Below are 21,320 nucleotides of genomic sequence, written 5' to 3' on the forward strand. Positions count from 1 at the left end.
CGAACGCTGCAACCGCTCTTTTACCGCAAGGCTGGATTGATCGTTTCAACTGTCCGTCAACCACCCTGACTCGCGACACATCTCTTTACGCGAGACTTCCCGCCTAACAGCACGGCAACTACAACCGTTAATCCATGACCCAACGTGTCCCAATCCTGCCGAAACACCAACATCGACCTAAGGAACATGTCAAACGTTGGAACACCTGGTCACTTGCATTCGCAATCTAAATCCATGTAAAAATTATCAGAGTAGGTCCGAGAAAAGAGAGACAGAGACTGTATATATATGTCTAGACTTCTTCGTTCTAATCGGACCATAGCCAGCACAGTCGTTCCGCTAATATCAAGAAACCCTCTTTTCTCATTCTTCAGTCTTTTCTTCGGGCTCTGGTAGCTCTACATTCGTTCGTGTTCGCATTAATTTTGGGACTCAACATCTTCTTTCCTATCCACGGGTTCACGGTACACAAAAGTCTATCAACTCTCAAAAGCATTCGTTGTCAACAGCCATCACTATGCGTACTTCCATCTTCTTCACAGCCATCGCGCTCATTCCCTTCGCTATGTCAGCACCATCTCGCCGTCCATCGTTCTATCCTCGTCAGAACTGTGAAAATGGCACTGCCGACACAACCACTCCTGACGAGCCCACGGAATCCACAACTCCCCTTTGTGACCTCAGTGGCGTCCAGCAACCGCCCTCCAGCTTGCCACCACCAACAGCCGACATGTCTCTTGTCCTCGTTGCCCTTGGCCAAGGCACACAGAATTACACCTGCAGCAACGCAACGGCCATTCCTTCGTCTATTGGTGCAGTAGCCCAACTCTTCAATGCCTCGTGCGAACTCTCTTCCAATCCTACCGCTGGCACCGCCTCTCTAGGTTCCATCGAAGAGACCGCATCCATCGGCGCGCACTTTTTCCTCGACAACACAACGCCTGATTTCGATATTCTCGGCCTCGGTAACACTGTGGCCAAGAAGATTGATGATGTACCCGCGCCTGATGACGCGACCAAGAATGTGAAATGGTTGAGGCTTGAGGCACAAACGGGCTCGAGCAGCGATGTCAAGATGGTGTACCGTCTTAACACCGTCGGCGGTATGGCCCCAGCATCTTGTGCTGGTATGGCTCCCGGAGAGGTGGTTACTGTGGAATATGAAGCACAGTATTGGATTTACACTTAGAGCTTCACGTCTCTAGGATGAAGCAGGCCAAGGAGCTGAGCTCTTTTGGTGTCTTGGAAAAGTATCGCCATGGGTGAACAGTGTTATGTTTCGTTTCATTAGTATGGAGGCTCAGGATGATATACTCTTTTGTTTCTTTCTTCTTTATTGTTTTGTATTCACATCGTTCTGGAAGGTGGAAGACAGATTTCATGATCATGTACGATACGAGACCAGGTTAATGGACATTATTACGTCATGAGGTATTCCATCGATTTGACTTGCGAAGCTACTTGAAACCCATTACCACTAAGCTTTGGAGTAGATGAGACCTAACTGGTCGACTTCGTCGCCTGAACGACCAAGGAAACCGACAATACTGAGGCCAGTATCGGCGGTTCGCGTCACACAGTCGCTGGTCTTGACACCAGCAGATATCGTCTTCCCAGCGCTAGTAGTAAACTGCGCATAGAAGATTCTGGTCTTACCGTTCTTCTGACCCTGACACAGCTGCGCAGAAGTAAGCGTCTCTCCAGTAGCCAAGGTTAAAGTAGTCGCTGTGCCACCAGTCCCACCATGCGAAAGCGTCTGTCCAGAAGCCAGAGTCACGGAAACTGCATCCACGCGCTCCGCACCACGAAGCGTAATTGAAGAAACTTTTGGGCCGGCGAGACCGGCGACGGTGCTCAGATCATTGTACCACGTACCTTCTTCGCCGCCAAAGACATCGGAGACTGCGACGCTGTTGACCAGACTCCAGGAAAAGTCCACGAGCACACCGTTGTGGTCACTAAGCAGGTCGCCGTTCTCTTGGAGAAACATGTGACCTGCATAGTCGAATGTCTTTGCCGTAAGTGTCAAAGCAGAAGATCCACGGTACCAGGTTTTGTCGACGATTTCGCATGTGTTGGTAGTGGACGGGTTCGAGCAGAGCAGAGCATCAGCACCTTTCGCGGGCGCAACACCGTTGCGGACAAGCTGCAGCCAAACATCTGTCATACCATTCTCGGTCTTGAACACGTCAGGAATGTCGTCGGTGCGCGTGTACCGCGAGTTCGAGTCGCCGAAGACGACCACTGCATTGCCGACTGAGTTGGTTTTGATGTAGTCGGATACCTGGCGGAGGTTGGCCGCGCGGGCCTTGTTGTCCGCGGCAGTGGTACTGATGAAACGATGAGTGGGTGGTTCAAAGTTATGGAAGAGTAAAGATGACTTACCCGGCATCGGCGTGTAGGTTGTACATGTCCACTACTGCGCCTTCAGCCAGCTTAACGCGCATGAAGGTGAAGCCTTTTGGTGTGAGACAGTCTGCACTACTGTTCGAGGGGTGCTTGTTAGTATCATACTGATGCTAATCTGTCTTCCGCGTTTGTGCAGACTTGGCTTACTCAAAAGTACTGCATGTGTTCCACTTGACTCTCTGAAAGCCTGTAAAAGGATAGTTGCTCAGAGTGTTCAAGCCGCTACCAAAGGGCACTCCCCCGCTTGTAGCTGTTCTATAAGGATGGTCATCATTGGCGTAGAGCGTAGCATGGTAGTTGAAGTCCTCTTGAACGTTGATGACAGAGATGTCATATTTAGAGAACAGCTGGCCGATGCGGGCGGTGTTGGTCTCCTTATCTCCAGGAACATCGTTGCCGTTTAGAAGGGCAGGTAGGCCAGCGACATTGAACGTAAGAGTATTGAACGTCCCAGAGGTTTGGGCGATGGCTAGAGGAAGTAGCGTGGAGAGAGCACAAACAGACGTCAGAAAGGGATACATCTTGACTTGTGATGAGAACTCGTCAACTTGATGGTGTATGTAGTCTTCATGTCAATACACCTTTACTCTTAAGTATACAAAGACCTTGATGTCTGATGCAGTGACTCGCAGGTGTGGTGCTAGATGGGTTAGGTTACCTCAGACGTCATGGCGAATGGTAGGTCAGAGGGGTAGCATGTGTGTTTACATGCTGCACAGTGCACACATTACTACAGGTACTGGCCCCGGAGGTTTGCCGTTGCAGGAAGGACCAATAGATTAAAGGTCTCGTATTGGTTAGTGTGTCCGAGATCAATGCGAAATCAACCGGGATCCCTGCGCACGTGTGATGGGGATAGACGTTTGGTGGCAAGTTACTCGAGTTTGTTTGAGGAAAAACAAGAGCCTAGAGGACTATCGTAAAAGTGTGTCTGATTCCCGTGGTACATTTGGTACAAGATTGCTGCCCGCAGTTATAGTTTTGCTGCACCGCGAATCTTGACCCACAATCCTTCCACTTTGAGTAACGGCTTGCCCTGTCGATCCCTCATCGTAGCTTTCATCTTCATCTTGGTGATTCTGTCTTCAAGTACCTCCGTCTCAATGCCGACAACACCTGGGCAAAGCACCGGCGCCAGGAGTTTCACGTCCATTGTTGCCGTCGCTAATCGGCCCTTGAGCACCTCTTGTGCCGACTTTCCATCATGGAGCTGTAGCCTCCAATAGTCTTCCCCAACTTTCATAAAGCCAAGGCCGTTTTCAAGCACTGTATTGGCGACAAGGATGTGCAGCATTGCTTCATCCATGAGCGTCAATAGCGCGCCACCGTGACAGATGCCTGGGAAGCCGTTCAAGCCGGTACCATATTTGATCAGAGATATGGATTTTGTGACTTTGGCGCCAGGCGCAGGTTTCTCGTAGAGCTCTAGCCAGTGTCGGACGCCATTATTCGCGCGCATCGTGTCGCGGCAAAATCGGTCCGTATCTTCACCTGATTCGGTGCCTCGCTGGCGTTCGCAAGCAACCCAGTTCGGGGAAGTGAGGTACGGTGTGGCCCAGGTTAAGGGCGCAAAAGCTTCGAGATGTTCGGATGTTGCCGTCATGGTGGGAAGACAATGGCTAATGCGCGGTGTTGGCAACGATTCAGGCGCAGCGCAGTCTTCGCTCTCATCTTTATCCTCATTTTGGTTTTGATCTTATAAGGTGGGCGGACGGTATTTGACCAAGTGCTGATGGGCGTCTTTCTGTATCAGGTATGTTACTGATGGTAGCTTTCACGTGATGGTTGCTGGTGAGATTGTGGCGAGATTTGGTGCGCAAAAGGGTTACCAGACCAGGACGAGGCGTTAGTAACCAATGTAGGTATTGTTAGTCATGCTGTTAACTTTGGCTTGTTCGCGATGTCGCGTAACAGGGAAGTCAAATGGAGTGACAAGGCGGCGTCCACAGTCTGACGGTCGAGCTATGTATGCAACATGATCTTTGGTGTAGGTGGCGCGTGTTCTTAGCGTGTTTTGCGAAGAGCACTTGAGCTAGGCAGTGGCATTGCCTGCTCACTCAAATGCCGCAACTCTACAAGCACTACGCCAAAGAGAGAAACTAAATATCTCGCTTGAGCAGAGTACTCCTTCTTACTACAACGAAGCGCAATAGAGCTATATAGACATACATAGAGAATCTAGAAGCCTACAATACTATTAAATCCTATAATCTCTCTTGTTAGGAGCTAATGTAAGCTGCAAAGTAGAGCTTACTATCTCTACCTGTTCGGTTTTTCTCTTGTATAGGGTGCAGGTAGGAAATCCAGGGAGAATAGAAAAGACCATGGCTCGAGTCGTGGAAACCAAGGAGGCAGGATACAAGAACTGTTGTCACCAACAAAGTCTGTCTGTCATGACATTTGGCTGCGAGCGTAGACGCCGAGAGGGTTTCGCTTTCCGACGATGGGTTTGGTTGTATCAGAGGGAAGTAGCACGATGTGGAGTTGCGGCATCGGCTTGGGAACGGCGCCAAGCCCCAAAGAGCGGGAGTGCAGGTGCGGCGAGGAAAAAAATTGTTTATCATGCTGCCCCTTCCCCACTAGAGAGCTCCTACTTCCAATAACCATGAGCCCGAACGCCATCACCAGCTGGGACAACAATCCCGCGACGACGTTACGAAGACGACGACGCCCACATTGAGCACATCACCGCCAGAGTAGATGGACTGCTGCTACACCTAGAGCCCAACGGCCACACTATCAACTCTTCTTCTTTCACCATATCCCCTCTTTGGTGAGACGTGCGAAAAACTTCAGGGTACGTTATTCCCGTTCGTCTTTTGTCTACCCACCGTCCCTATGATGATCTTGTCATATTATAAAGATGTTAGACTTGCGATTCCCAATGAGCGCACAACGACTTCCTGAGAGACCACCCCCCACTTACAAACATTCCGCGTCTTCCGAATTGTTACCGTAAACTGACGCGTCTTGTTAGCATATAAACCTTAGTTTCTGCTCTTAAGCCCCTCACACCCCACCATCACGTCGACATGTGCGGTATTATTGCTGTGATCCACGGCGACCCCAAGTCGCAATCGGCTTCGGTCGAGGTGCATGACGCCCTCTACCTTCTCCAACACCGCGGCCAGGATGCTGCCGGAATAGTCAGTTGCAGTGCCGGTGGTCGCTTTCACCAGTGCAAGGGCAACGGCATGGCCTCCAAGGTCTTCCAAGACGGCGCCCGCGTGTCCGACCTTCCCGGCTTCATGGGCCTCGGCCACCTGCGATACCCCACTGCCGGTAGCAGCGCGAACGCTGAAGCTCAGCCCTTCTACGTCAACAGCCCGTACGGTATCTGCATGACCCACAACGGCAACCTCATCAACGCCCCCGCGCTGCGCCAGCGACTGGACCACGAGGCTCACAGGCACATCAACACCGAGAGTGATAGCGAGCTCATGCTCAACATCTTCGCCGATGAGCTCAACGAGACAGGCAAGGCGCGTATCAACGCTGATGATTGCTTCAAGGCGTTGGAGAGGATGTATAAGTTGTGTACTGGTGGATGGGCCTGCACTGCTATGCTTGCTGGTACGTCAACGAGATGCCCAATATCGTGACTGTATAGGTACTGACCATCGTCCCAGGTTTCGGTCTCATCGGTTTCCGCGACCCGTACGGTATCCGCCCCATGGTACTAGGTTCTCGTAAGTCGCAAGACGGCAAGAGCATGGACTACATGATGGCATCCGAGAGCGTAGCGCTGGTTCAGTGTGGCTACAAAGACTTCTTTGATATCCTTCCCGGCCAAGCCGTCATCATCGAGAAGGGCAAGGAGCCTGTCTTCAGGCAAGTCGCCAAACAAGAAGCATACACCCCGGATATCTTCGAGTACGTTTACTTCGCCCGTCCGGACTCAGTTATCGATGGTATCGACGTCGACGAGAGTCGACGCAACATGGGCTTCACCCTTGCAGAGACTATCAAGAAGCAGTTGGGACCCGAGACCATGGCCGAGATTGACGTGGTCATGCCAATCCCCGAGACTTCCATCACTTCTGCCCTGTGCGTTGCTGAAGCTCTTGAGAAACCATACGTGCAAGGGTTCGTGAAGAACCGTTACATCTTCCGCACATTCATTATGCCATCACAACAACTGCGACAGAAGGGTGTCCGAGCGAAGCTGAATCCTATGAAGAAGAAGTTCGAAGGCAAGAATGTGTTGCTAGTAGATGACTCTATTGTCAGGGGTACTACCTCGCGCGAAATCGTTCTGATGGCGAGGGAAGCGGGTGCTAAGAAGGTATACTTTACCTCATGTGCGCCACCTATCACCAACGCCCATATCTATGGTATCGATCTTGCCTCGTCCTCGGAGCTTATTGCTCACCACCGCGACTCAGCAGCGATTGCTAAGCACATCGGTGCTGATGATGTCGTTTACCAGAACCTCGAGGACCTACAGAGTGCTTGCGCACGCCTTTCTCCTCGGGATCCTGCGAACCAAAAGTTCGAGGTTGGTGTCTTCTGCGGGAAATACGTCACTCCGGTTGACGCTGGCTACTTCGAGCATCTCGAGAGAATACGTGGGGAAAGCCGCAAACAGAAGGTCATGGAGAAGGCACGCGAAGCTGTCGTACATGGCACAGCCAATCCCCAGCAGGTGCGCATGGCTGCCAAAGGTGTTGTAAGTTGAAAATTTGAGATGATCACCTGAGAAGACCCACTGTGACTAACACAAATGACAATAGGAGGTTGACCAACATGGCAACGTTATTCCATCGGATGGGAATGGTGAACCCGATTGGCAGCCGACCAACGGTGTCAGCCAGACTTCCACGAGTGACGCCCTGGCTAACGGTAACGGGGAAGAGCGACGCGTTACCAGTAGCCAGGACATCAGCTTACACAACATGAACGATTTCAATTGAGCAGCCGCTCAAGGGTATGAGCGCATGCTTATGCCGCTATAAGTACATACGGAATTTTGTTTTGTGCTATAGACGATGATGATACACACGTACCATTGAAAAGTTACGAAAGACACGACCAGGATACAGCAGAGGATTGCTATGGCGCAGGGGAGGACTTTGTGATCTCACAGGATTTTCCGATATAGACTTTGAGCCGGTGGCCTCAAAGCTGGATCTATGCCGAGATGGAGCATGCGCTGTTGCTTATGCTCTCTTGCTCCAGGATATCAATCCAACAGTCGTTTGCACAAGCCTTTTGGCCAGTCATGTCAGCCGGGTCCTTCCGTCTCATTGGTGCATATGCTCGTGTCATTTCCGCACCAACACAGTGTATTATCCGTGCACGTTTTCTTACCGGCTACATTGCATTGCAGTTCGCACATGCGCGTGGTGTCGAGGAACACTACACATCACGTGTCGACGTCGAGAGCTTTTAGCCACGCGCACGAGGTCACCATCTCACAGATTCACCAAAGAAAACGAGCAGATGATGAACGATGTTTTACACGCAATGTTCAATCCAATACCGAGATGACGTATATAGTGATTTTGCCCAAACACAGGCCTTCATCTCATGAATGACCCCGGTCAGCCACGGTCCGCTAATGCATCCATTCTTTGGAGAGAGGGACTTCCTTGCGGGCCGGACTCTGCAGCTGCAGCTGCGGCCCGAAGGTCGCCGTGTTCTTGTTGTCAGCCACATTGCCACGTTCAGCAATCGCGCCAGTGGACATCCTGCTTATAAGTTCAAAGCCACGGCGTCAGGTGCACGAGCAAACTTCCTTATACAATCATCAAACTCCACCTTTTCGGATGACATCCCACGACGAGGCATATTCTGGTCGAGTCCAGCCAGTCAAAGATCAAGCCCATCAGACATGATGATGAGCCAGCTTCGTATTCTCTACACTTCAACAAGCCACGATAAGCTTTGTCAAGAGCTTCGAATGCGAGGAGACAGCGGCGAAGGCCGGGAACACTAGAGAATGAGGGTATAAAGACCCCAAAGAAGGACGGGATTGTAGGAACAACCAAGACAACAGCTTCTACCACATCGCTATCTTCAATATATTTTATCCCACCCTACCAACTTCTCAACTCCAATCCTCAAGATGCAGTTCACTTTCACTATCGTTGCCGCCATCATGGCCTCAGTTGCCGTTGCTCAAATTCAGCTTGAGAACGTAGCCTCATGTATGCTTCCTTGAAACCAAAGCAGAGTACATGTCCACTAACATCCACTCCTCAGTCGAGACCTATGCCAACGCCGACTGTGCGCCTCCAGCCAACCAGGTCCAGAACATCAACAGCAACACATGCACGTTCCTGCCCCAGCTGAGCGCCCGCATCTACTATCTGGAGAAGACACGTGCCAACTGCCGCCGTAAGCACTCTTCCGAGAACCAAAATCATTATTGTAATCACTGCTAATGAATCTGACCACTGAAGTTGAGTTTTACACCGCCGGCGACTGCAGTGGTACACCGACTGATACCATTACCACCGTTCCCAGCGGTTGCATTGATGTGTCGACAAAGTTCTCGTACAAGGCCATCTGCTCTTAAGCGGATCACAAACTCTTCGTGAACTCCGAAAAGTCATTTCAGAGAGACAGAACGACGAACTAAGATTAGACAAGAATTAGCTGGCAACAGCATGCATGAATGGGAGGATAAATCCGGATGACGGTCTTTACAACACCCTTTCGCTTCTTATATACTAGATCCAGTTTAGTCCATCTGCTGTATCCAACATATGGTGTGGACTAGACTGTATTGAAATTCATTGGATCACTTTTATGGATGTTCTTGGCTCAAGAAGCGACAATGTTCTCGCTGTGATGACGTTTGAACTTACGTGACACGTATAGACCTACTTTGCGAAACCCAAAGCATCTTCTCGTTAGACACCAAACTACCGCATATATTGCTCACGATTTACCTCTACTCACAGCGACGACCATATGGCGTTCTTGAAATTTCCTGGAGTGGATAACATGACCACAGAAAACTGTTCTTACACTTCCTGTTTGCTATGTCTAGCAAGCGCTTACCTTGATGAGACCCACGGGTTGTTTTGATGTGTCATGAGGAGGCCGTGGCCAAGCTACATCTGCTACCACCCAAGGATTAGGTGAGAAGAAGTAACCATAATGTTTGAAGGCAGGCATTGGTTTCAGCCAAGATACCTACGGGTGTGTTGGAGTTACCAAGAAATCTTCTGAACTAACGACTTGATGCCTGGCACTGTACGTTTGGGTACCGAAAAGCCAAAAATATAAACCACCGCCAAATCCCTTTTCTCAGTCATCCCGTTGTGCTTGTACCATTGTCAATCTTACTCTTACTTAGCATCAGGTTCAACCATGCAGCTATTCCTTGTTGTATTGATATTGGCAGCAACCACTCTCCTATCCCCCGTCAGTCTCACCCGCCGTGATCCCTTTCCAGATGCAGGATCTTTCGCATCATGGCCGTGCTTTGACTGCAGCGAGTCTCCAATTCACAGCGGTAGCTAGTCCAGGTGGTTGACAAGACACACAGTACAACTTTGCAACCTCGTAGATTGCTCCGAAGAGGTTAGGGCACCATACACGTTTGGCGACCCACCAACTTGTGACCCAGTGCCAGTGTTCAAGAGAGACTATACGATTATTTGCTAGAGACATAGTGTGAGGAGCGGCGAGAAGGATGTTGTAGCTTGGCGTACAGTGCGAAAATTCTCCATTGACTAGCTCCTTATGTTACTCGATTAGCCAAGAGAAATTGGACATGAGATATCGTCAGTTCAACACATGATGAATACCGGACTCTTGGATCTTTCACTCGCCTTGTCATCTTCGCCCGTCTTGTAAAAGCTATCTGAACACATGAAAATTCCTAAGTAGGTGCAAATTTGGAAGTGTTGCGACTCAATGATCGAGCATGCGATGAAACATGCCCTTTCGTATTTCTGCAATCATCTATTCAGAGTTTCGGTTCGCTTGAATATCGCGGCACTCAGCAGCTGTTGCGAGCGATGGTCTTCACGAATTCCAACGAGTCCTCCACAGGGACTTATGGGAAGCATCCTAGCTACGCACAGATCATAATTCTCTACAACTCACCGATACGATCAGCTCCAATATTGCTGAGGTCATTCAAGTGGCCATATGTGTTGGTCACAACGCCTCAACGTAACGTCGACCTCTGCATCCATCACAATATCCTCTCATACTATAGCCAAACCAATGGATACATTGGTCTCGAAGAAGACTTTGAAGCAAATGGTCTCGCATAACGGGGAATTTCTTATGTGGTTCTATGGGTTAAATGTGGAGCTTGCCGTAAGTGTCGATCGAAAGCGCTTCCTGCGTCAACGCCCGCACGACCATCATGTGTGCGGGCTGAACCTTTCGGCAACACTGATTCCTCGAGAAGGTCTCCAGACCCAAGCCTTTCATTCAAGGTTTACTAAAGAAGTATGAACATTTTCACGGGGCGTGAGCTCGTACTCATGCTCACCGGTCGTGACCCCAGAAGTGTTGGTAAGTGTTGGTAGCTGTTCGTCACCACCATCCGTTGTAGTAAGAAGAGTTGACTCGAATCTATCGTAGTGTGCTAGCATGAGCAATGTCGATTTGTATAAAGTTGCCCAGGAACCCACTTTGGAAGAGCACGCCTTCACATAACTCTTTCCAGCACAACTCAACAATCAGCAGTTCTAGAACAGTCTCGAATCAATTCCAAAATGCAGCTCACTCTTACCCTCTTATCTAGCCTCGCCCTTGTAACTGGTGCGCTTGCTGTTGAAAACCCACTATCCTTTACGACCTGGGCTTGCAACAATTGCGCGTCTCCAGCTGATACGGTCAATGGCCCTTGTGCTAGAACCGATCACCAGATCAAGCAAAGCGACATTTGCACCACAAACCCCCCCTTGACCAACTAAGGCAGTCTTGTCGTGGACTTCGCCAAACCCGGATGCACGCGTAAGTGATCACCTGCCTTCGAATACTTTCCAATAACATGCTATTCCTATCGTACCACGACGTCACAGCTGACCATCGTTATAGTTTTCCTCTATGGCAACTCCAAGTGCGAGGGTGACGGTGATCAAATATTTGGCTTTGTGGGCTCGAATGTTTGCAGACCTATTGTGTTCGGCGCTCGCGCTGCGTACAAAGTCATCTGCTCCTAAGGGGTCATGATGGGGTCTGCGAACCTACAGGGAGACATTCGGACAGGAGATAGATGGTGCTGGCAACGGCAAATGGACGAGACCTTTCGAACACAGTCGTTACTGCATTTACACATCGATTTTCAGAATTTGGCGGGATGACTCTATTCGTTGTTAGTTCAACACATAACCCGGGTGGAACCTCTTCGCATTCGCTCTATCAGATTTTGCTATATCAAAGATGTCCGTGGTCAAAGAATGTGCTAATTCATGAGTCTAATTAGATGATGTCTTGAGTTGTATCAGTCAAAGGTGTTGCTCTCTGTAATTGCCTTAGTGTTCGAAGACCGCACGAGACCCGCATTGTTAGTGGAGAAATGAGGACACACTTGCAACATAGGGTCTTAGTATGCCCCCTTTTATCCAGACTCGGTCAGGCTAGTCTGCATCAGCCCCGTTTCTAGCCTCGCACCCGGACAACAACACCTCGCAATCAACCTTCAACATCTACATGCCTACCTCAAAGGCGTATTGCTTGACTCGAGCCACGCAAATTCTAAGCTAAACGTACTTGCTCTTGGTCGTTGTAGTCCATAGTAAATCGAAGTCTTCTCTCTTGACACCGTGTGATATCATTCGCGGTAATACCTCAAAGCACCGCTCGTTGTTCGTTCAATGAATGAGAGGGAAGAATTTTGTAAAACCTCTTTTGGCCTACTTGGCCAAGACAGAGGACGCTTTCTAACTTTTGGCTCGGATCGTGACGGAGATAACCCTTATACCTACCAGGTCGCACCAGGCTCCGCATAATTTTCTGCGACACTTTCATGATGACTGTCAGTGTCTCACTAGTAGTCAGCTTGCAGTCTCCAGAGTTATGTAGATTATGAATCGAGGTTTCCCATATACTGTAGCCCACAATGGATCTTTCGACATGCTATTACACACATAATTTGCTCTAATCGACCTTATAAGATATCAGTTGGTCAGCAAACAACTCGTCATCTGAGTATCTTCAGTTCCAATCGTTGTCCAAGTGCTTATGGTGGTGTTTTTGGTTTTCTTTGCGTCACCTCCCTTATTACACTGGTCCTGGGTATAGTAGACATTCCCTCCTTCACAAGTTGGGCTGTGGAATAAGCACAGGAGTGAAGTCGAATGTTTGAAGCTCATCATAACGATGATTGTTTGTTGTATGTCTAGAACACGAATCAAAATCCGGATCAGTGGATTGCTGCTCATGTGTGCTTACTGTAATTACGCCCATGTAACATTGACTAGCCCGGCCTACCTTGTGGCCAATACTTGCATAGCGCAAATAGTCACCAACTTCTTTCTTGATGTTGGCACGGGTCGCTTAAGAGGTATCACGGTCAAACAGGGTGTGCTTACGCGTTCTTCGTTCACGAGCCGCATTGATCGCAGACGTCAGCGTAGTCACAGTCCAGCAATACCAGTAAGACGATATGAGTTGGAAAAACTGCGAAGGTCCTGTCTTCGACGGAAGTCTCCCATATAAGATTCGACGACATTGCATCCGGGGTAGACACATCTCTCGTAGCCACCTCTCTTGTCTCAACAACACCGGACTATCTACGCCATCCAGCTTCTCCAACATGCAGTTCTCTACTACCGCTCTCGCGATCATCTCGGCATTCATTGCATCTAGCACTGCCGCAGATACCCTGTCGTTTACGATATCGACATGCTCTGCTTGCAGTACTGCATCCGGATGCTTGATTGAACGACTCGAAAACCTCCCCGCCAACAGGTGCATCAGAATCTTCGACGGCAACAAGAGTCTGGTCATCACCGCCGCCGCAAACCCCAGCTGCAAAGGTAGGGTTCAATCTTGCACCTCATTTTACACGGGAGTATAACAAGCTAATGTGCTGTTGGCAGTCAACCTTTTCACCTCTTCTGACTGCTCTGAGAGCGAGACCCCAGAGGTGCACCAGAAGGTTGGTGTGTGTGACGAGTTTAGTCCTAAGAACTCGTACATGATCACTTGTTAAACAAGGAGCCGTTTTCGACACCGCTGAGTGCGGCGGGTATCCTCGATAGACATAGCTGGCAACGGCAACGGTGGTGACCGGACGACATTCTCTACTGCTATAATTTTTGCTTCCTAGATAGAGTGGTGCAGCTTGCTGTTAGTTCAACACGTAACACACGCGTGCCAGATCTATCGAAAACATTACATGCAAGATATCAATCTTGTTCACATGTCTGCTGATGTATCGTGTTTGCGATGGTTTGCGCGGATCCAGAAAGTTCCGATAGACGTAATCAAGGACAAGAAGATTGATGAGGAAGAAGGGTTTGTCATGATTAATTCGATGCCCTAGGCAGATAGTACCGGCCAGTCCAACAGTGCGGTGGCTATCACATGATATGAGAACCTGTAGTAATCGATACCACTACGAACCTCCACCGACCTCTACCAAAATCTTGACCTGGTTGTCCTTGTCATTAATCAAACTCTTGAAGCCCTTCTCTTCGACCTCGGTCAAGCTAATTCTCTGTGTGATCATCTCTTTCGGATCCATGTCCCCTCTACTCAGCGCGTCTATGACTTCCTGGAAGTCACCAATCTCATAAGTTGCGATACCCATATATGTCCGCTCCTTGAAGTTGAAGTCGTTGGTGAAGATAGTGCAAGGCTTTTCCCATATGGCGATGTTTACGATACAACCCCGGGCACGGGTAGCGTGGACAGCTTGATTGAGAGCCGCCTGGACACCAGCACAATCGTAGACTACGTGCACACCTTTGCCTCCAGTGAGTTCGCGACAGCGTTTTGCAAGGTCTTCTTTGGTTGGGTCGATGATGTAGTGCGCTCCGAACTTCCTTGCGAACTCTTGCCTCTTTCTGCTTACTTCAGAAACAATGATCCTATCGCACCCGTTCGCCTTCAGTGCTAGTATCGTCGAGATACCGATAGGTCCACCGCCTAACACTAACGCAACCTCGCCTTTCTTGAAGGGACTGATCTTGACAGCATGCCAGCCAACAGCGAGAGGCTCGACGAGGGCGCCAATCTCAAGTGGTACGTTATCAGGGAGATGATAAAGGGTAGAAGTTGGGACAACAATGTGGTCTGCAAGACCACCGCCCCAACCCGACAGGCCAATAAAGCCATTAGACCAACAGCAGTTCTGCAGACCTTCCTCGCATGCGCCGCAGGTGTCATCGTAGATGATAGGCTGGATGACGACCCTGTCTCCGGGCTTGTAGTCAGTCACACCATCGCCAACCTCTTCCACTGTACCGCTGAACTCATGCCCGAAGGTAAGTGGAACCGTTTCACCGGTGATTGGATGGGGCGTAGTAGGGCAGAGATTCGCGCCACCTAGGTACTCAGTTATGGATCGCATGTTCGTCATTCATGTACATACCCAGGTATTCGTGGAGGTATAAATTAACGTCAGTCTCAGTGCTTCGACTTTCACATCTGGGTTCATACCTGATCCGCAAATTCCTACCCATGCTGGTTTTACTTTGACTTGTCCTGCTTTGACTTGTGGTATCGGAATTTTCTCGTATCGCAAGTCGTTCTGACCGTGGAATCGAAGCGCGTTCATAGTACCTTCAGCCGCCGGAGAGGCCATTGTGCTTCAATTTGTGCGGTATTATCAGAGGAGTCAAGTTCAGTGTGACCACGGGACGATGGAAGAGAGGCTGAAGACGCAGAGAAATAATAGAACGTGGCGCGGCGGTATCGCTCATGCCATGGTTGGCAAACTGACCTCGCGCTCATTCTCCCGGATTTCGTCAGACTATCACCTTCCGCTCACCTTCTACTGGCAAAGCGCCTCTTCACGCGTGCTCGTCTCGATCACGGAATGCCCAAACGGGTAAGCCTCTAGCCAATCACCCCGCATTTGTCAATGCGGGGTACCGGATAAGAAGGGATTTGGGCGGAGACTTGAAAGCGCAGGAGGTTCTACCGTGGAAGAGTGAGTTTTGGAAAAGCAGATGTACATCACATCGACTTGTGCGCATGCTAATGTACGACAACCGCGTGCTATTATGCATTTTGCACGCTTCGTTACTGCTTTATCTAGCCTCTTTCGTACTCGCAGATTGTCCGACCAATTGTCCAGCAACGTTGGTCAGCGCTACCATCAAACCATTTTCAGAGAGAAGGAAAAAGGAAAGAAGACAAACGAGACTGCAAGTTCTGTACGTTGGTGAAAGAGGCTGGGAATGTAATGAAGGTCTTGAAGATGACGTCGGCAACTCGGCACTCGGATCAGCTACTGTCGCACCTTGCCCGATCGAAACGAGCTCGGAAAGACAATCTGTCATCGTTTCTCTGGACTGATTCGCCGGTGTCTACCTACGACATTCTTACAAGAGAATTGTCCACGACAAATACCGCTGAAGCTATCTACATGCGATGACGAACCCCACTACGATTCGGCACGATCGGAAAGACCGAACGTATAGTGTGAGTTAGGGACTGCGACATGGCATGGTTCAGGGCCTAGCCCTCGACACCGTTGGCAGAACGCCGATGCAACGGTTAAAAACACGATCATTGACGCGTCTGTGACGGTCAGAAAAAGGTACAGCTGCGCGCCTCAACAGACAACGCGCTCGTGGCTGGGTGTCTGCCCAATCAGGGAGCGCCAGGAGCCTCAATGGCGGGGACCTTCTAGTTCCCGTCCACTGTTATGACCTCACTGCGCGAAATGCGATGGGCCGACTCTACCAGCTGGCAGAAGATTGACCGATGCTTGAAATACGTGTGCATGCCCCTCAACACCTACCCCTCCATTGTCTCTCATAACTCCCCAACACCAAACCATATACCTCAAAACACAACCACACACAAAAATGCCTTACCCAGAGACTACCGACGCCTTCGCGGTGACTGACATCAAGAACTGGAGCACGTTCAAGCGTCAGGAGGTCAGTAAACAAGCCAATTGACTAGCCCATTGCTGTTCTAACAATCCTACAGCTCCCTCTCAAGAAGTTTGAGGAGTACGACGTCGACATTGCCATTGACGCCTGCGGTGTCTGCGCTTCAGATGTCCACACCATCACTGGAGGATGGGGAGAGGAGCTTCCTCTTCCTCTTTGCGTAGGACACGAGGTTATCGGCAAGGTCGTCAAGGTTGGTGACAAGGTCACTCGCGTCAAGGTCGGAGACCGCGCCGGTATTGGTGCTCAGATCGGTGCCGATCTCACCTGCGACCAATGCAAGAACGACCAGGAGAACTACTGCCCCAACCAAGTCGACACATACGGTGCCAAGCACACCGACGGCACAGTCGCACAGGGTGGATACTCTAGCCATATCCGTGGCCACGAATACTTTGTCTTCAAGATCCCGGACAACCTCGACACTGCCCTCGCCGCGCCTATGCTGTGCGCTGGTCTTACCACATACTCGCCCTTGAAGAGGTTAGGGGCTGGCCCCGGCAAGAAGGTCGGTATCATCGGACTGGGAGGTCTCGGTCACTTCGGTGTCCTCTGGTCAGTAGCTATGGGCGCTGACACTTATGTCATCTCGCACTCTCCCAACAAGAAGGAGGATGCGTTGAAGATGGGTGCCAAAGACTTCATCGTCACCAAGGAGAAGGGTTGGGCTGAGCCCTGGAAGTTCCAGTTCGACTTCGTCATCAACACCGCAGATGCAACCGACAAGTTCGACCTCTCAGAATACTTCTCCATCCTCAAGGTCAACGGAACCTTCCACATGGTCGGCTTCCCTGACAACCCGCTCCCCGCTATGCCCGCCCAGGTCTTCGCACCTAACGGCTGCTACATGGGTGCTTCTCACATTGGTAACAGGCCCGAGATGGAGGAGATGTTCGAGCTCGCATCCAAGCAGAACATCAAGTCCTGGGTACAAGAAATTCAGCTTAGCGAGGAGGGCTGCAAAGAGGCAGTCGAGCGTGTCTACAAGAACGACAACGTCAAGTACAGGCTCACACTTACTGGCTTCGACAAGGTCTTTGGTAAGAGGGCTTAAACAGCGACAAGAGCGGTGGTGTTGCCTTCTTGAAGCCTATTAAATAGCTATGAATAATAATGAACGTTAAACAAACTTCCTGTTCCCTACCTTCTTGATCTTGATGTTGGGTTGCTAAAGAACAGTGAGAAGAAAATGCACAGATGGGGTGATGACGGTTCGTATTCCAACTATATCCTGCCGGATAAGTGAGATAGCAAATTTCCACTCTCAATATATGCCTTCTCTGCTTCCTTGTCCTCATTTGGGTGGCCCATCACACAGCGGCGGAGCGTCGCTAGGTTCCTTGGGCGGAGCCTGTCTCTTTCCCTGCACTTTCTCCGCCTTGACAAAAACGGGTATCACACCTCCGGTCTCCAGCGCAAACATCCTGTGATCAAATGCCTCGAGCATACTTCTAATTGCTCCAGAATGGCTGGTTACACTCAACCACACGTTGTTGTCCGAAGCGAAGACGTCGTCCAGGAATGTGGCCAGTCGGTATCGTCTTGCGGCCCGCGGTTCACGGTACTCAGCTTCCCAAAGAGGATCTTCGTCCGAGAAACCAGGTTCGAACGTCAATTTCGGGTCGGTGAAGGTGTTTTTGAGGTGAGTTGCTGTGCTGCGGCGATCACAGGTGTGTACGCCAAGGGCCTCACGAACGAGTTCCTTTATGTAGGGCGCGTAAGGCTGAGATGACGGGAGAGGGAGGCCTCCAAACGTCAGATTTGCTGTTTCGATCGTGCGGGTCAAGGGGGAAACGTAATAAGTCTGTGGAGATGGGATCCCAAGGGGAAGTTGTTCAGCCCATAGCTTGTTTACAGCAAGAGCTTGATCTTGACCTGTAGAGGTGAGGTTGGCATCTGCCCAGGTTATGCCGTCGTAGCCGTCGAGGGCGGCGTAGTAACACTTTATTCATGTCAGCAACATAGCTCTTCAACAGCGACTTTTACAAGACGCAGTTGAGAGCGAGAGAACGGTACAGCAAAAGAGTGAAAAACAACATGGGTAGGAGAGTAGGAGTGAAGCCGTGATCTACGCCTTTCGACAGATTGCCCGATTTGGAAGGAGTTTGAGAGGAGGTGAGATGGAATGTAACAAGTGGTAAAGGAGTAAGAGGAACATACATCCCAAGCCTTCGTTCCGTACTTCGCCTCTGCGACATTGTGCCATCCTTGACCATGACGACCCAGAAAGAGGACTTTGTAACTCTCGCCCTCTTTCTTCGCTGCCTCCAGACCGGTCACATATGTCTCAAAGCGCCTCCACTGTCGGTCTTCACTGTTGGTCTCTCCAGGATAAGAACGATTGATTAATCCAAAATTTTGTGCCTTCTATTGGATGCGTTAGTCAGCCACCTTGCAAGCCAAGACGGAATGGCGTTTGGAGATGTTATGAGATGTGTCAAGACATGGAGGAAGAAGGCACGAACATACAAAATCAAAAGTCGTGTCATCAGTTTCATCCTCACTCTGAGCGAAGAAGCCCTTTTGCACGGTATACTTGAAGTGGTAATCCAGTTCCGGTTCAGCCGGGGCAGGCACCACGGACGAGTGATTCGAAGTACTCATGCTGAAGTAAAGCAAGAAGACGATTATGGTAGAGACGAAAAGGATGGGTCTGGCAGAACATTAGCGCAAATACATTGAGTGGAGGATGAATATGGAAAGCGCTTGGGTAGTAGGGCTGGAATTGAGGGCATGATTTACATGGGAATGCCGAAACCACAGATTCTTGCCTTGGATTGATAGGAGGGCACAATCATAGTATAGGAAGAAGTTAGGATATCATGGTTGGTGTGGTTTGCAGAGAGGATGCGTTGTGAATGCGGGCTGACGGTGAGTCGCTAGCGTGCAAGAGCCAATCACGAAATCAAGGCGCGACACGGACAAGCATGTTGTTGCTTCCAAATCTGCTCAGCGTTATATTAAAGAAACCAGGATTCGCTTGTTGCGTACGAAGGGTAAATCTAGATCGATCAAGGGACTGTATGCCAGATGGCTTCGATGACGTCAAGGGCATAGTTTGTACACAGCTGCAATATTTGCTCATGAATCGTTGATTTTATCTAGCTTACACAGCTGCTCAATGAGACCAAGCTGCAAAGGCGCGCGATAAAGGCTAAGCCGTAGCTATCGCACGCTATTCACCATTGTGGTATTCTGCCGTGATGTCCACCAAACGCCCATCCCAAGCCCGCTAATCCAGAAGAGATTTGTTGCAGCCAAAGCTGACTTTTGAAGCGCAAAAGATTGCAACGTCAGAGCCTGACCGTATATCTGCGGCTAGCCTGTGACCTTGGCAATAATTCGCTCATTTCTTCTTGGGGAATTTGGGCTGCCCAATCTTGTCACCCCGTAGGATGACGTTGAGCACGCGCTCCATGTTTCCTAGGAGCTTCTGGTCTGGTGTCGCAGTACCGCGCTCAAAGTCCGCAATGATTGTGGGTGTGCTGTTGCACTTTGTAGCCAAATCCTTCTGCGTCATGGTAGTGCCCTTGTCGTTCTTTGCCTCGGAGCGCGCCTTGGAGATGGCCTGGCCAACAACGGTGCCAACGGTCTTGGGCTTGACGATATCGTCTGAACGGTCGACTTTGGTGAGGCGTTGGCCTTCTGATGAAGCTCCCTGTGGCTGGTCCGTTAGCATTGTTTTGAGTGAACTGATGGGGAATCACGAAGAACAAAGTGGTTTAGGCTAAGTAGACGTGTCAGGAGTACTCACGGCGTTGGCAGAAGCGAACTTCTTCTCTGTGGCGACGATGCCACCGCTGCGTTGGGCCGCGTTCAAAGCTGACTTGCCCTTGACTACGGTCTCGCGAGGTCCAGCGGCGCCACCGCGAGTGCGGCTGCCGATCTTGGTAACAGAGTTCCAGTCGTCAGACATCTTGAATGTGGTATTGAAGGATAGAGGGGATGAAGTTGTGTTTATTGTGTGCGGAAGGCTGAGTTGGGCGCAGATGTGGGGTGTTGTGCTTGTGAGTCGGTGTTTGTTCGTCGACGAATTTGTCAATCGACGAATGTGTGTGCGATGAAGGTGGTTTGGATGTGAAGAGCAATGGAGTAAAGAAGATTGAGCTTTTGCTTATGTAGAGGCCCAAAGAGCGATGCAAGGCCGCGATGAGTCGGAGCGACAGGTGAGGTCACCGCCACGCGCGCTAACCTCGCTTAGGGCAGGGTCTCTCGAAGCTTCCACGTTCGCTGAGGCTGCAGCCCTTCTTCCGCCCTTCTTTCACTTCACCCAACCATCAATCTTCGCGATGACCGCTGTTACGGGCTTACTCATTGTGCCTCATAGCTCATGGAAGCCGGCTCCAATATACTGGAGCCATCCATCGTGTCTGGATCTGATAAGCAGACGAAGAAAATATCCATAACTGCGTCTTACATTGCGCTCGATCAAGCACGCGACAACGCGATCGGCGCGCTGTATTCTCCCTTTGCGCTTAGACTATAGCAAAAACCTCTTCAGTATACGTCGTCCTTCCTTCTCGATGATGGACTCGTTTGTCAAAAGCAGGAAGATCAGCCACAAACCCGTTTCAAGCCCTTTGCTTGTACTATTGACCTAATGCTTGGGTGTCTGCTCCATTCGTGGACAGGCGCTGGTGCTTGGGGCGGGACATATAAATCATCTTGAACATGCGCTCACAAGCTTGCTAGTGAAGTTTTCATTGTTGAGGTACATGGTGCTCGGACGCTGAGATAAAGTGTCTATATGTGCCCTGCTCGCTCATGAACTTTTGACAAAGGCTCGTCTAATTTTGACAAGCACCCAACCCGACCGCCGGAACGCCATTGCATGCATACAGCCAAATCGAACCATATCAACCATTC

General features: G+C 50.2%; 9 protein-coding genes across 9 annotated transcripts; 4 read left to right on the top strand and 5 right to left on the bottom strand.

Annotated features, from left to right (window-relative positions):
• Window positions 1–517: 517 nt before the first annotated feature.
• On the top strand, window positions 518–1,189 carry J4E82_004604 (uncharacterized protein; the record flags this gene model as incomplete). Its single annotated transcript, XM_051730880.1, has 1 exon — window positions 518–1,189. The coding sequence occupies one exon, from the start codon at window positions 518–520 to the stop codon at window positions 1,187–1,189; it is 672 nt and encodes a 223-aa protein (XP_051589361.1).
• A 288-nt stretch (window positions 1,190–1,477) lies between these two features.
• J4E82_004605 (uncharacterized protein) lies at window positions 1,478–2,930 on the bottom strand (the record flags this gene model as incomplete). The annotated part of the gene is made up of 3 exons (XM_051730881.1): window positions 1,478–2,330; window positions 2,386–2,484; window positions 2,557–2,930. 3 exons carry the CDS (start codon window positions 2,928–2,930, stop codon window positions 1,478–1,480), a joined length of 1,326 nt encoding a protein of 441 aa, XP_051589362.1.
• Window positions 2,931–3,382: 452 nt separating this feature from the next.
• J4E82_004606 (uncharacterized protein) lies at window positions 3,383–4,012 on the bottom strand (the record flags this gene model as incomplete). The annotated part of the gene is made up of 1 exon (XM_051730882.1): window positions 3,383–4,012. The coding sequence occupies one exon, from the start codon at window positions 4,010–4,012 to the stop codon at window positions 3,383–3,385; it is 630 nt and encodes a 209-aa protein (XP_051589363.1).
• Window positions 4,013–5,441: 1,429 nt separating this feature from the next.
• J4E82_004607 (uncharacterized protein) lies at window positions 5,442–7,322 on the top strand (the record flags this gene model as incomplete). Its single annotated transcript, XM_051730883.1, has 3 exons — window positions 5,442–5,982; window positions 6,039–7,078; window positions 7,143–7,322. 3 exons carry the CDS (start codon window positions 5,442–5,444, stop codon window positions 7,320–7,322), a joined length of 1,761 nt encoding a protein of 586 aa, XP_051589364.1.
• Window positions 7,323–8,509: 1,187 nt separating this feature from the next.
• On the top strand, window positions 8,510–8,929 carry J4E82_004608 (uncharacterized protein; the record flags this gene model as incomplete). The annotated part of the gene is made up of 3 exons (XM_051730884.1): window positions 8,510–8,558; window positions 8,614–8,748; window positions 8,814–8,929. 3 exons carry the CDS (start codon window positions 8,510–8,512, stop codon window positions 8,927–8,929), a joined length of 300 nt encoding a protein of 99 aa, XP_051589365.1.
• A 5,013-nt stretch (window positions 8,930–13,942) lies between these two features.
• On the bottom strand, window positions 13,943–15,133 carry J4E82_004609 (uncharacterized protein; the record flags this gene model as incomplete). The annotated part of the gene is made up of 3 exons (XM_051730885.1): window positions 13,943–14,874; window positions 14,921–14,954; window positions 15,023–15,133. The coding sequence occupies 3 exons, from the start codon at window positions 15,131–15,133 to the stop codon at window positions 13,943–13,945; spliced, it is 1,077 nt and encodes a 358-aa protein (XP_051589366.1).
• A 1,231-nt stretch (window positions 15,134–16,364) lies between these two features.
• J4E82_004610 (uncharacterized protein) lies at window positions 16,365–17,508 on the top strand (the record flags this gene model as incomplete). Its single annotated transcript, XM_051730886.1, has 2 exons — window positions 16,365–16,439; window positions 16,492–17,508. 2 exons carry the CDS (start codon window positions 16,365–16,367, stop codon window positions 17,506–17,508), a joined length of 1,092 nt encoding a protein of 363 aa, XP_051589367.1.
• A 240-nt stretch (window positions 17,509–17,748) lies between these two features.
• On the bottom strand, window positions 17,749–19,058 carry J4E82_004611 (uncharacterized protein; the record flags this gene model as incomplete). The annotated part of the gene is made up of 3 exons (XM_051730887.1): window positions 17,749–18,396; window positions 18,615–18,821; window positions 18,924–19,058. The coding sequence occupies 3 exons, from the start codon at window positions 19,056–19,058 to the stop codon at window positions 17,749–17,751; spliced, it is 990 nt and encodes a 329-aa protein (XP_051589368.1).
• A 742-nt stretch (window positions 19,059–19,800) lies between these two features.
• MBF1 (multiprotein-bridging factor 1) lies at window positions 19,801–20,370 on the bottom strand (the record flags this gene model as incomplete). The annotated part of the gene is made up of 2 exons (XM_051730888.1): window positions 19,801–20,112; window positions 20,209–20,370. The coding sequence occupies 2 exons, from the start codon at window positions 20,368–20,370 to the stop codon at window positions 19,801–19,803; spliced, it is 474 nt and encodes a 157-aa protein (XP_051589369.1).
• Between the last annotated feature and the right edge of the window lie 950 nt (window positions 20,371–21,320).

This window comes from Alternaria postmessia (assembly GCF_024291825.1).
Source record: "Alternaria postmessia strain BMP 2775 chromosome Unknown scaffold_22, whole genome shotgun sequence".
Taxonomy (NCBI): domain Eukaryota; kingdom Fungi; phylum Ascomycota; class Dothideomycetes; order Pleosporales; family Pleosporaceae; genus Alternaria; species Alternaria postmessia.